The 13,430-nt window shown below is 39.5% G+C and overlaps 1 protein-coding gene across 1 annotated transcript in view; it reads right to left on the reverse strand.

Moving 5' to 3' along the window:
- Nucleotides 1-937, reverse strand: part of Dkc1 (dyskeratosis congenita 1, dyskerin) — an 11,544-nt gene extending 10,607 nt beyond the window's left edge. Inside the window, exons 1-2 of the mRNA XM_013035397.1 lie at nucleotides 832-937; nucleotides 84-151 (exon numbers count right to left, since the gene is read on the reverse strand). Coding sequence (XP_012890851.1) covers nucleotides 84-151; nucleotides 832-847 — 84 coding nt within the window. The 5' untranslated portion in view covers nucleotides 848-937. The remainder of the gene's footprint in view (nucleotides 1-83; nucleotides 152-831) is intronic.
- Nucleotides 938-13,430: the final 12,493 nt, after the last annotated feature.

Genomic DNA, 13,430 nt, shown 5'->3' on the forward strand with positions numbered 1-13,430 from the left:
GCCCAGGCCCAGAGTTCAGGCCCCACGACTGGACGCAAAAAAAAAAAAAAAATCAAAGCTTAGTGAAACCCATTTCTACTCACAGCTACATCATCTTCTTGTAATGGCTTCCGGTCCTTTTTCTTCTTATGCTTCTTTGGCAAAACAGTCACTAAAGAAATGAGATTGGGCAATTTGCTTTGAAAACAAACGAGGCGAAGTGTAAAGGCCAAAAGCAGGGCAGATAGAAGAGGGCTTTAAGTTGAGCATTACTAGAGAAAACTCAAGCGTGTGTGGCTGAGCACATGGGCCGCCTGGCTGGGGCTGTGCAGGCTGTGTGGCGCACGTGTTGCCTTCCCTTCCCTTCCCTTCCGGTTCTCCTCCACGTTGCTGCGACAGGGCCAAAAGCCCAGGATCGCTCGCTCTCAGGCTGGAAAGTTCCATAGACGACCACGCGGCTGCAACCTTGTACTACACCCGCTCCGGGATCCCGGAGCTTTTCTTCCCAACACTTTCCCTGCAGAGTTGCTCCCCTCATTTCCCGGCGCTAAGGGCAGCAACTGGACTGATGGGGGTCGGGTTGCCATGTCTCCGTTCACCACGGGGTCACGGGGCCCTAAGCGGATAGTCATCGGAGGGAGGCCAGGACGCCACGCCAAGTCTCCCGGCGGGCTCTCCCACCTGGGGCCGAGGCTCACCCAGCGCTGGCCTGAGGCCCGCGGGGACGACAGCTTACCCACAGGAGGGAATGGGCGGAACCGCGGGCCGCGACCGACGCCACCTCCCCGCTGCTGTCCCCGGAGATCACCAGGGCAGCTCAGGTCTCCCGCCTCAACCTCCCACAGCCCTTACCTTCTGCATCCGCCATCTTGCGCTACACCGCGTGCGTGCCTCCCAGGCCACTGCTGAGAGGAAAAAAAACCCGCAGACTCCCGCCGCCGAGTCCCGTCAGGCCGCGCCGCTAGAACCCGCCCACCCGTGCACCAACCCGTAGCGTCCGGGACCTTGGGACGGGAAGGGGCGGTGCCAGGACTCAGGAGGCGCGCGCCACAGAGCTGGTGAATCCCATTGGCTAACTCGGCCACAGTTGTGGTGAGACTGCTCATGCGCAGCTTCTGCTTTCTCTCACAGAAGCGCACGCAGCGCTTGGCGCCACCCTCTGGAGTGTGTGGGCGTGGCCCGTACTGTGGTTGCTTTGCTCACAATCTCTTCGACTCTTGCACCTGACACCCTGCTTAGCGCACTGTAAATTGTTCACCCTTTCATCCCATTAAAGTAAAAACGGTCGGGTGCTTGTGGCTCATGCCTGTAATCTTAACCTACTCTTGAGGCTGACGTCGGGAGATCCCAGTTCAAACCTAGCCGTCGCAGGAAAAACTCTGTGAGAATCTTGCCACCAATAAACTACCAATAAGCTGTCAACTGCACGCATAGCTCAAGTGGTAGAGTCCTAACTGTGAGCCAAAAAGCCAAGCCAGAGCATGGGGCTGACTTCAGTACCCAAAACTGGCACACACACACACACACACACGAAAACAAATCCATTTTAAGAATTAATTTTATTCAACCCCACATATCAGAAATATTACTATTTCAACATTGAAGCAATATGCAACAATACGTGATATTTTCCTCCCCCCTCCACGCAGGAAATCTTTCTATTGTGTTTCACACTTCACCGCACACCTAGAAGTTTGGACTGTAAACCCTCCACTCTCATCCCTACTACAGTCCTCTTGCTCTCAATCAGAGGTTTATAGCCTAGCTTCTATAAGCTTCATTAATTCTTATTTAACTCTTTGCTTTGATTGGGATTATTGTCATTATGCTTTCTAATGAGTTGTCCGATAAAGACAATGGCTAACGCTTTTCTACGGTTCTTATTCAGCAATACAAACTTCTACAGAACTATTTTTTATAACAGCATAAAAAGATAATTGGCATTTCCTCACCTAATTTTTATTCTATTTGAATTTATTTGGGTGCAAGATGATATTAATAATGATGTGAACTGACTTTTTAGTAGCTTATTTATTTACATTATTTACACTTGGGGGGACAGAATTTTTAATGTTACATTTCCACATATGTCTGTAATATATTCCAATCAATCTCGCCCTCTTTATCACAGTGTCTATTCCTGTACACCAATTCCCAAAACAATTTCAAGTGATTTCATTGTTCTATTTTTCATATTTGTAAATAATCTACTTCAACCATATTCAAACTCCTTCATCCTCTTTGTTTACCCAACCCTCACCCACAGACACAGTTTATTTCTCTTTTTCTTTCACCATTTCCCTATTGATCAGCAACTTACCTTGAAATCTGAGTGCTACTAGCTCTTGCCTGTAATCCTACCTACTCAGGAGACTAACTTCTGAAAGTTGAGGTTAGAAGCACCAGGGCAGAAAAGCCTGTGAAACTTTTATTTCCAATAACCAGCAAAAAGCTGTGGAGGTGTGATTCAAGTGGTAGAGTACCATCTGTTGTGTGGAAAAAGTCAAGCAAGAATTATGGATCTGAGTTCAAGCCCCACTACTGGCACACACACACACACACACACACACACACACACACACACCAAAACTAGAAAAAATCTTACATCAAATTTCTTTATGCTGTTTTCAAATACATAATTGCAATGTATTATAAAATTATTCACTCTCTTTCTTTTGACTTTTCCTCTTTCTCTTATTCTCCTAATTCCTTAGTTTGATTCAGGTTGTAAGTTTAGCCATATAAATAATTATGTATGTGGATATATATGTACATGTCCACAAACATGTATATTTTTTAGATCTACCTTTCACCTATGAGTGAAAACATACATTTGGCTTGTTAATATGACAACCTCTAATTACATCCAATTCCTTGCAAACAATATGATTTCATTTTCCTTTATTGTGGTGTACTATTCACATTATATGACTAATATACATACATATATACATATGAACAGTGTAAACTACCAGAAAGTTAGTTCACATTTGAATATATGTATATACATTCATATGTATGTGTATATGTGCACACACACATATATAAATATATATATATATATTTCATATTTTCTTTATCCATTGCCCTCTTGATTGGTACCTCAACCGATTTCATCATTAATCCATTGTGCTATAATAAACATGAACATGCAGATATCTTTTGGTATATTGATTTACCTTCCTTCAGATATATGCCCAATAGTGGTATGGCATGACTATAAGGAAGATTTATTTTTAGTCTTGTGAGAAACCTCTATACTGACTTACATAATGGTTGCACTAGTTGATATTCCTAACACTGTATGAGAATTCTTTTTTTTCCCTGAATCACCAACAGATTTGTGGTTGTTTTCTAAATGGCTACCATTTTGACTGGGGTAAGATGCAATTTTAGTGTAGTTTTGATTTGCATTTCCTTTATGGCTAAGGATGCTGATCATTATTTAGCCATTTATATTTTATTAGCCATTCATCTTTCTATTAGGCATTATATTAGCCATGTATATTTCTTCTGTGAGAACTGTTAGTTTGTAAATTTATTGATTACATTAGTTGTTACTTGCTGTTTAATTTTCTGAGTTCTTTGCATACTCTGGCTATTAACCCATTATTTGTTGAATAGTTGGTGAAGATTTTCTTTCATTCCATGGGTTGTCTTTTGGTTCTGATGATGGTTTCTTTTGCTGTTCATCAAGTCTTTAATTTGACATATTCCCAGTTACCCATTCTTGTACTTGTTTTCTGGGAAATTGGAGTCCTAATCTGAAAAAAACTTGACTTGTGTCTAACCTCTAGGATGTTTCCCATATTTTCCCATACATTTAAAGTTTTAGATCTTTGAGTTCTTTGATTCAATTGGAGTTGGTTTTTGTACAGGATGAAAGACAAAAGTCCAGTTTCAGTGTCCTGCAAGTAGATGCTCAGTGTTCCCAGCACCATTTTGTTGAGGAGGCTGTCTTTTCTTCACTTGAATGTTCTTGGCTCCTCGTCAAACAGTAGTTTGTTGTAGTTGTGTTGTTTTATTCCTAGGTCTTTCACACTGTTCCATTGATCTATTAGCCTTCCATTCGTTGGTATTTTGTGCCAGTGCCAAACTGGTTTTGTTACTATTAGCTCTGTAGTATAATTTGTAATACCTCCAATTTGTACTTAGAATTGCTTTTGTCATTCAGTGTCTTTTATGACTTCGTATGAACTTTTGGATTAATTTCTGTAATTCTGCAATAAATCATTGGAATTTGATGGGTATGCCATTACATTGCATTTGATAATATAACCATTTTCACAATAGTAATTTCTGCCAACCTATGAGTGTGAGCGGTCTTTCCATTTCCGGTACCTATTTCCAATTTCTTCAAAGATTTTAGTTTTTATTGCAGAGGTTTTTCAATTCCTTGATTGTCAATATGTACATATTTTATTATTTTGAAGCTATTATGCTTATTTATTTTTGTCAGTCTTGGTTCATGAGCCACCAGCGCCTGGCTTGAAGCTATTATAAATGCAATTGTTTTCCTGATTTCTTTTGTAGCTTGTTCATTGTTGGCATATAGAAATGCTACTGATTTTTGAATGTTAATTTTATTTCCTGGTACATTTCCATGGGTCTTTATCAGATCTAGGAGGTTTTGTGGGGGAGTTTTGGTAAAGCTTATAGGGCCTGTTAAGTATAGGATAATTTTTAAAAATGCATTGGCTTATATCAATTAACATGAGTGGGGGTTCACTGTTATATCTCCACACATGTAAATAAAGATGATTTTGAGTTTTTTCTTTATCCTGCCTTACTGCTCTAGAATCCTAGTACCATATTGAATCAAAGTGGGCCATGTGATGTCAGAAGAGGGTCAGGGGACAGGGAGGGAATGAATGGGGGGAGGGAATGAATGGAGCGAGGAAAGGCAGGCAAAAACAGATGCAATGTTCAAAGTGAAAATGGAACCAGATAACTTAAGGGATAGTTCGGGTAGGGAGAAATGGAAAAAAAAACCAATGGAAAAGATAATATTGATCTAGATACATTGGACTCAAACTGGCACGTTGAATTAAAACCCCTTTATACACTTGATTAGAGATAAATAAATAATACAATGGGGAGAATGGACATACTTCATTCTTGACTTCAGGTGAAAATTATTTGAGTTTTTTTTGTCATTTAATGTGATATTGGCTATAAGTTGGTGATATATGGCCTTTATTAGGTTCAAGGATGTTCCTTCTATTCCTAGTTCCTTCAGAGCTTTTTCCCTCCCTCCCTCCCATCCTCCCTCCCTCCCTCCCTCCCTTCCTTCCTTCCTTCTTTCCTTCCTTTTTCTTCCAGTCCTGCAGCTTGAACTCAGGTCCCAGGTGCTGTCCCTGAGCTTCATTGCTCAAGGCTAGCACTCTACTACTTGAGCCACAGTGCCGCTTCTAACTTGAGTTTTGTGGGAGGCAGGGTTTGGTGGTTAATTGGAAATAAGCGTCTCAGAGATTGTCCTTCCCCAGGCTGGCTTCAAACCTTTATCCTCAGACCTCAGCCTCCTGAGTAGCTAGGATTACAGGCATGAGCCACCAACACCTGGTTTTTATTTATCCCTCAATTATGAAGGATAGCTTTGGTGGGTACCATAGTCTAGGTTGACAATTGATCTATCAAGGGTTAAATTATGCCCTTCCCTGCCCTCTTTGCATTTAGAGTTTGTATTGAGAAATCTTATTCTAATGGGCTTGCTGTTGTATGTTTCTTCTCAAGTCTTGCTTATTTGGTGTTCTGTAAGCCTCCTCCCCCTGAATGACCCTCTCTTTCTTGAGGTTTGGGAGAGTTTCTGCTATTCTTTTATTGTTTCAATTTTCAATACCTACAGTTTATTTTTCTTTCTTCTTTTTTTGGCCAGTATTGCTTAACTAGGTTTGGTCATTGATGGAGTCCCAGAGGATTTATAAATTCTATTTGTATCTTCTAAGTGATTTATCATCAACTTCTTATACTCTATTTTCAACTTGTTCTATCATGTTAGCCAGGCTTCCAATTGAGAATTATTATTTGGGCAATTGAGAGCTTTATTTCCAGCATTTCAATTTAATTTTTTCAAGATTTTGATATCTTTATTGAATTCATCTTTCATGTCCTGCACTGCTTCCTTAATTTCATTCCATTTCAATTATCTTTTAATTCATGGAGGAATTTCAATATCACTTCTTTTATTTCATTGACCATTCTTGTGCTTATTGTATTGAGCCAAAATGTTTTATTGAGCTCTCTTCCTCTTCACTGTTATTTAAGTCCTTTATTGTGGAGTTGGCTTTTGAAGGGGACATGCTGCCTTGTTAATTCATGAATTTAGTAATTTTCGCTGGGGTTCATGCATCAGGAGCTATGATTTGGTGCAGAGTTAAATCTCTTGTGTTCTTTCCATTACTGATTTTTTTTGAAGATTACTTAGTACTGAGTAATGACTAGGTTGTGGTATATTTTTCTTATTACTAGATTCTAATCTAGTAGAAAGGTAAGTCTCAGTTGCCCAATAATCAACATCAATATGCAACAAATTGTTAGGAACTCTTTTCTACTCAGTGTGAAGAAGCTCAACTACAAAAGTTTTTGCATGCTGGGCACCAGTAGCTCATGCCTGTAATCCTAGCTACTCAGGGGGCTGAGATCTGAGGATCATGGTTCAAAGCTAGCCAGAGCAGAAAAATCTGTGAGATTCTTATCTCCAATTACACCAGAAAAACAGAAGTGGTGCTGTGGCTCAAGTGGTAGAACACTCGCCTTGAGCTGAAGAGCTCAGGGACAGTGCCCAGGTCCAGAGTTCAAGCCCTATGACCAACAGAAAAAAAAAGACAGAAAAGCTTCTGCAGTTGGTAGACCACAACTTTGTGTTTGTGGCAAGCCCTAATAAAAAATAGTCACCGCCACTGCTCCAATACTTTTAGATGATATGGAAGCTAAGATGTATCTTCATGGTCTAAGGAGGCCCTTATTGAGCAGGCTAGCAATATGAAGGAGGTAGTGGATATAACATTGATGAATAGTACTAGGTATTTTGTTAATGAGAAGGTTTAGTGAGGTAGTAAAAAATGTATCTAACATTGTGTTGGGGTAGGGAGGGGGCTGGTGAAACAACAAGAACTGAATGGAAAAACACATGTACACATGCAGAAAGAAAAACATTCAAATTCAAAACAACTAATAAAAATGAAAATAAAAGAACTGATGATACTTTAGGCAATCTAGTTACCTCTTAAAAGCATAGGCAATGAGGAAGGGTTAAAAGTTGAGGAATGCAATTGTTTCTAATGTATTTATAAGATGATTTCTTTGTTGCTTTGTATGTCCATCCCCCACAGTATAACCCCTGCTTTCACTGTATTTGATGTTGGTATAATTTGTGGAGGGGAAGGGAAAAAACAAATCCTTTAACTAGGGATACAGGTGGACCCATTGCAACAATGAGATGTACAAGTAGAAAAATGAACTTTACAACTTTGGTGCGAGTAGGGGGAGGATCGGGTGAGGGGTGGGGGGAGTATGGGAAGGGATGGGAAGGGGAGACAAAGAGGAGGCAACAATGCTTGATAAGAAATGTACTCGTTATCTTGCCCATGTAATTGTAACTCCTCTGTACAGTATTCTCACACACACACAAAAAGTTGAAGAATGGGGTAGAAGGACGTATGAACAAGAGAATGGTTCTGGCCTTCCTCAGCCTCGGCCATGGTGGCAGTGAACCTGAATGCAGTGAGGAGACCCTGGATGTTCTTACTGACATTTCAAGAACTTTGAATACTGGTTTAGGTATGGAAACCCTGTCTATTTGTATGGCTTTGTGAACAAGGTATTAACCCAGAAGCCTTATCATCTGTGATTAAGAAGCCTCCATAAGGCCTCTGAAGCACTCAAGTTGATTTTCTGGAGAAATTCTGGTGAGATTTCAGCTCTTCAAAAGAATTTGAAGATTACATTGTAGTCAAGAATGTCCAGTTAGATTACTACATGAAGCTGTGTAGCAATTTTTTTCCTTCTTAAAAGAATTCTAGAACCATAGCTTTATAAATCAGGGGAACATTGCTTACATGATAAACTATCATATGTGTTCATATCACATCTTATGGGCATGTTTTAATGGCCTCTGCTCTGGCATTGCTGTGTTCGTATTTATATATTCCTAATTTATATCTCTGATACCTTTAGTTTTCTAAGCAATCTGTCTATCAGATGTGTACATCTGCTGTGCCTGGCTGAAGGATAGTGAAACCCATTACCAGTAAGGTATAGTAGTTAAAATGTGTTGACATTTCCATTATAAATTTTAATTTTGAATTGTTTATGTATAATAACGGTTTGTCAAGCTGAAAGTTGACATGATTTCAGCCACCTCTTGTGAGTTTGGACTTAGACTCCTTATGTGTTCCAAAAAAGAGAGAATGGTTCTACTTTGAGATAGAAGGAAAGTATGAAATGGAGAATGGGGTAGAAGGAAATATGATACCTGTAACTCTAATTACTCAGAAGGCTGAGGTCTGAAGATTGTGGTTCAAAGCAATCCCAGGCAGGAAAGTCCATGAGACTCTTAGCTTCAATTAACCACCACTAAAAAAAAGCACTAGTTTTGAGCAAAAAAAAAAAAAAAGCCCAGAGACAGTGCCTAGGCCCTGAGTTCAAGCCCTAGGATCAGTATAGTTACATACATACAAGATCAAAATAATCATATCAAACAGCAACAAAGACAGACATACACAACATATTTCTATTGCCTCTGTGTATGTGTGTGTGTGTGTGTACTCACACATATATACCTCTCTGCATGGGTGATTTAGATCTGGTGATCTGGTGAGAGGGCTGTGCCTCCCTCAGCAGTCAGCACCTGCAGCCAAGGGGCAGACCCTGGACACAATAGTTCATAGCTGCCCTGTCCTCAGTTAATGTAATTTTCTTCTAATCAGAGTAGATGGAGCTATGGGCAGATGCCTTGCTCATGCCTTAGGAGTCCCACCTACTTCTAATAACACCTGTTATGTGATTCTGTAGGCAGCTGTGCTGTATTTGATGTCTAACCTACCTCTACTGGTAGTTTCTGGTAGCTGCAGCCCAGGAGTTCCTAAACCAAGACACTATTGCTGTTCAATCTCTATGTCTTTGAATATTTTCTATAGCATCTCTTACTGCTGATCTCTAGTTTAATTAATTCCATTGTAGCCTGAAAGAATAAAGTGAGTAATTTTTCTGATACTGGTTAAGTCTTGTTCTGTGTTCTAGAATATGATCTATTTTGGAGAAAGTTCCATGGACTCCCAAGAAGAGTTTATATTGTACAGCTACCGGGGAAAATATTCTGTAGATGTCTATTACGTTTATTTGGTCTATGTATCATTTAGTTCTGAGGTTTCTTTGTTGATATGTGTCTCTGTGTGTGTGTGTGTGTGTGTGTGTGTGTGTGTGTGTTGTCATGGTGGTCCTGAGGCTTGAACTCAGGGCCTGGGCACTGTCCATGAACTTTTGTGCTCAGGGCTAGTGTTGTACCACTTGAGCCACAGCTCCACGTCTGGCTTTTTGGTGATAAATTGGGAATCAGCTACATCACACATAGCTATATCATACACAGCTATATCACACAGCTACATCACACACAGCTATATCACACACAGCTACATCACACACAGCTCTCAGCACTGTCGCCCCATGTCCACCCCCGCTGTGTCCAGCTCTAGCTCAGCACTGTCACCCATGTCCACACCCCCACTGTGTCCAGCTCTAGCTCAGCACTGTCACCCATGTCCACACCCCCGCTGTGTCCAGCTCTAGCTCTCAGCACTGTCACCCATGTCCAAGGATATTCATAGAAGAACTATTCACAATAGCCCAAATCATAAATAACCCAAACATTCATCCATAGATGAACATATAAACATATCTATACAATGGAATATTATTCAGCATAAAAGGAATGAAGTCCAGCACTGATGGTACTTGTTACAACACATATACATACATATACATTATGCTGAAGGACAGAAGCCAGACAGAAAAGACCACATCACATATGATTCCACTTATATTAACTAGCTACAACAAAAATATAAATAATTTCATTTAATTTATAAATAAAATATTTTTCAGATAATCTCTCTGTATAGCCTAAGCTTATCTCTAGTTCATGAGTTCAAGTGATCTTCGTTTCTCAGTGTCCTGAAAAGCTGAGACTATTTGCCACCACGCTTGGCTGTAGAGACTAGAAATAGATCACTGCTTACGTAGGGCTGGGAAGTTTAGGGGAAACATTGGGAACAAGTGCCAATGGGTTCATGATTCCCTTCTGCTTTTCTTTTTATCTTTCTTATTTTCTCACAGAAATAAAAAATGAGTTCTAAAATTCATTTGGAAGCACAAATACCGCCAATACCCAAAGCAATATTGAGCAGAAAGAGGAGATGTCACAGTATCTGACTTCAAATTATACTACAGAGAAAAAGTAAAAAAAAAAAATAGTGGAGTGAAACCCTCATCTTAACCAATGGGACTGAAGACTCAAAAATAAGGCAATACTACAACCTGATCTTTGCCAAAAACTTATGTGGCAGAGTGAAACTAGATCCCTATTTTCCACCCTGTACAACAATCAATGTGAAATGTAAGACTTGAAACATTGAAAGTGCTAAAGGAAAATAGAGACTAAACTTGAGAGAGACGTAAGTATCAGAATGTCTTATTTTACCCATTCTGATTGGTAGTGGTATCTCATTTTTAATGTGAGACTAAGGACTGAACTCAGGGCTTTATGTTTGTTTGTTTGTTTGTTTTGGGGGGTCTGGTTGTGGGGCCTGAACTCTGGGCCTGGGCGCTGTCCCTCAGCTCTTCAGTTCAAGGCTAGTGCTCTACCACTTGAGCCACAGCACCACTTCCAGCTATTTTTTTCCCTGTTTATGTGGTGCTTCCAGCTTTTTTGTGGTGTTGAGGAATCGAACCCAGGGCCTCATGCATGCGAGGCAAGCTCTCTACCACTGAGCCATCTTCCCAGCCCAAAGGCTTTATGTTTGTTATGCAAGTACTCTCACTTAAGCTACATTGCCACCCCCTTTTTGCTTTTTTTTTATAGGGTCTCCATTTTTGCCCATTCCTCCTATTTGTGCTTCTTATTGGTTAAGATGCGGGTTTCACAAACATTTCTGCCTGGGCTAGCCTTGAATCTTAGTCCTACTGATCTCAGCCTCCTGATTAGCTTTGGTTACACATCTAAGTCATTGCCTCTGGCTTCATTGTGTGTGTGTGTGTGTGTGTGTGTGTGTGTGTGTGTGTGTGTGTGTGTGTGTGTTGTTGTTGTTGTTGTTGTTGTTGATCATGGGGGGCTTGAACTCTGGGCCTGGACCCTGTCCCTGAGCTCTTCAGCTCAAGGCGAGTGCTCTACCATTTGAGCCACAGTGCCACTTTCAGTTTTCTAGTGGTTATTTGGAGATGAGTCTCATGGACTTTCCTGCCTTTGCTGGCTTTGAACTGAAATCCTCAGATCTCAGCCCCTTGAGTAGCTAGGATAGCATGAGCCATGGTGCCTGGCTTTCATTGTGGTTTTAATAAACATTTCCTTAATATCATGCTGAACATCTTTTCATGTGCTATTTGTCACTTACATATCCTCTTCAGTGAAAATGTCTCAAGTCTCTACTTCCACATTGGATTATTAGGTTGTTTTATTTCTTTTCAGTTTCAGGAGCTTATAATATATTCTTCATATGAGTCTTTTAGTTTTAAAATATTTTATCATAGCCTGTAGCTTTTTTTATTACACTCTTAACAATGCTTGTTTATAGAACAAAACTTTTCATTTCAATAAAATCCATTTTTCAACATTTTCTCTTATGGATTATACTTTTGGTGTCGTATGTAAGACTTCATCACCAAGCCCTACATCCCAAAGATTTTCTCCTGTTGTCTTCTAAATGTGTTATAGATTTACATTTTACAATTAAATATATGATTCCTTTTGAGTAATTATTGTATAAAGTGTTTGGGTGTAATTGATTTTGTTGTTATTTTTGGTATTTTCTGCCACTTCCCCAATGGATAGTCAATTGTGCAGGTCAATTGAAAAGACTGTCTTTTCTTCATTGAATTACTTTTGCACCAATATTTTTCAATTTCATTCCTATTATCTTTAAATCTCTGCTAATATCACATACTCTTGAATACTGTAGCTTTATAAAAAGCTTTGATTTCAATATAGTACTGGAATTACTAGCTAGAGCAACAAGGCAAGAGAAAGACATAAACAGAATCCAATAGGAAAGGTCAAACTATTCCTATTTTCAGATATAGCTATATCTGAAGGAATCTAAAGTCTCACCCACAAGCTCCTAGAACTGGTCCATATCTCTGCAATATAGCAGGATATAAAATCAACCCACAGAAATTAGCAGCTTTTGTATATACTAATAATGAGCAGCTAGAGGGACAAATCAGGAAAACAATTCTGTTTGCAATAGAATCAAAATTACCTAAGAATAAAACTGATAAAATAAATGGAGGACTTCTACAATGAAAATTATTAAACTTTGAGAAAACAAATAGAAGAAGAAAGATATCAGGAAGCGGAAAGACTCCCACATTCATTAATTGACAGAATTAGCATAGTGAAGATGACCATGCTGCCAAAGACTATCTACAAATTCAGTGCAGTCCTTATCAAAATCCCAATGTCATTCTTCAAAAAGAGAAAACAATCCAAAAATTCATATGGAATCATGAAAGGCCCCAAATAGCCAAAGCAATCCTGGACAAAAATTAAATTAAATTAAATTAAATTAAATCAGTGGGAGGTATCACAGTCCCAGACTTCAAACTTTACTACAGAACCATAGTACCAAAAACAGACCTGAAGACCAATGGAACAGGCTGGAAGAACTAAAAATAAGTCCATATACCTACAACCATGAGATATTTGACAAGGGAGCCAAAGATGCATGTTGGAGAAAAGACAAATGGTTTGGGGAAAAACTGTACAGATATATGCAGAAGACTGAATCTGGATCATTCGCTGTCACCTTGTACTAATATCAATTTGAAATGTATAAAATACCTCAATGCTAAGACCTGAAACTTTTAAACTACTACAGAAAGGCATTGGAGAAACACTAGAACTTATTGGCACAGGGAGAAACTTCCTGTGTAGAATTCTCGGGGCTCAGAAAGTAGGAGAGAGAATTGACAAATGGGATTTCATCTACCTAAAGAGTTTCTGCACAGCAGAGGACACAGTTACTAAACTAAAACAAAATAAAATAGCCTACAAAGAATGGGAGAAGATCTTTGCCAGCAATACATTGGACAATGGCCTAAGATCCAGAATATAAAGAGCTCAATAAACTAACCTCTCAAAGAATCAGTAACTCAATAAATAGGCCAAGGAGCTAAATAGAGACTTCTCAGAAGTAAAAATGGCCAATAAATGAATAAAAGACATGCTCAACATCTCTAGC

The sequence above is a fragment of the Dipodomys ordii genome, unplaced genomic scaffold (genome assembly GCF_000151885.1).
Source record: "Dipodomys ordii isolate 6190 unplaced genomic scaffold, Dord_2.0 Scaffold209, whole genome shotgun sequence".
Classification (NCBI taxonomy): domain Eukaryota; kingdom Metazoa; phylum Chordata; class Mammalia; order Rodentia; family Heteromyidae; genus Dipodomys; species Dipodomys ordii.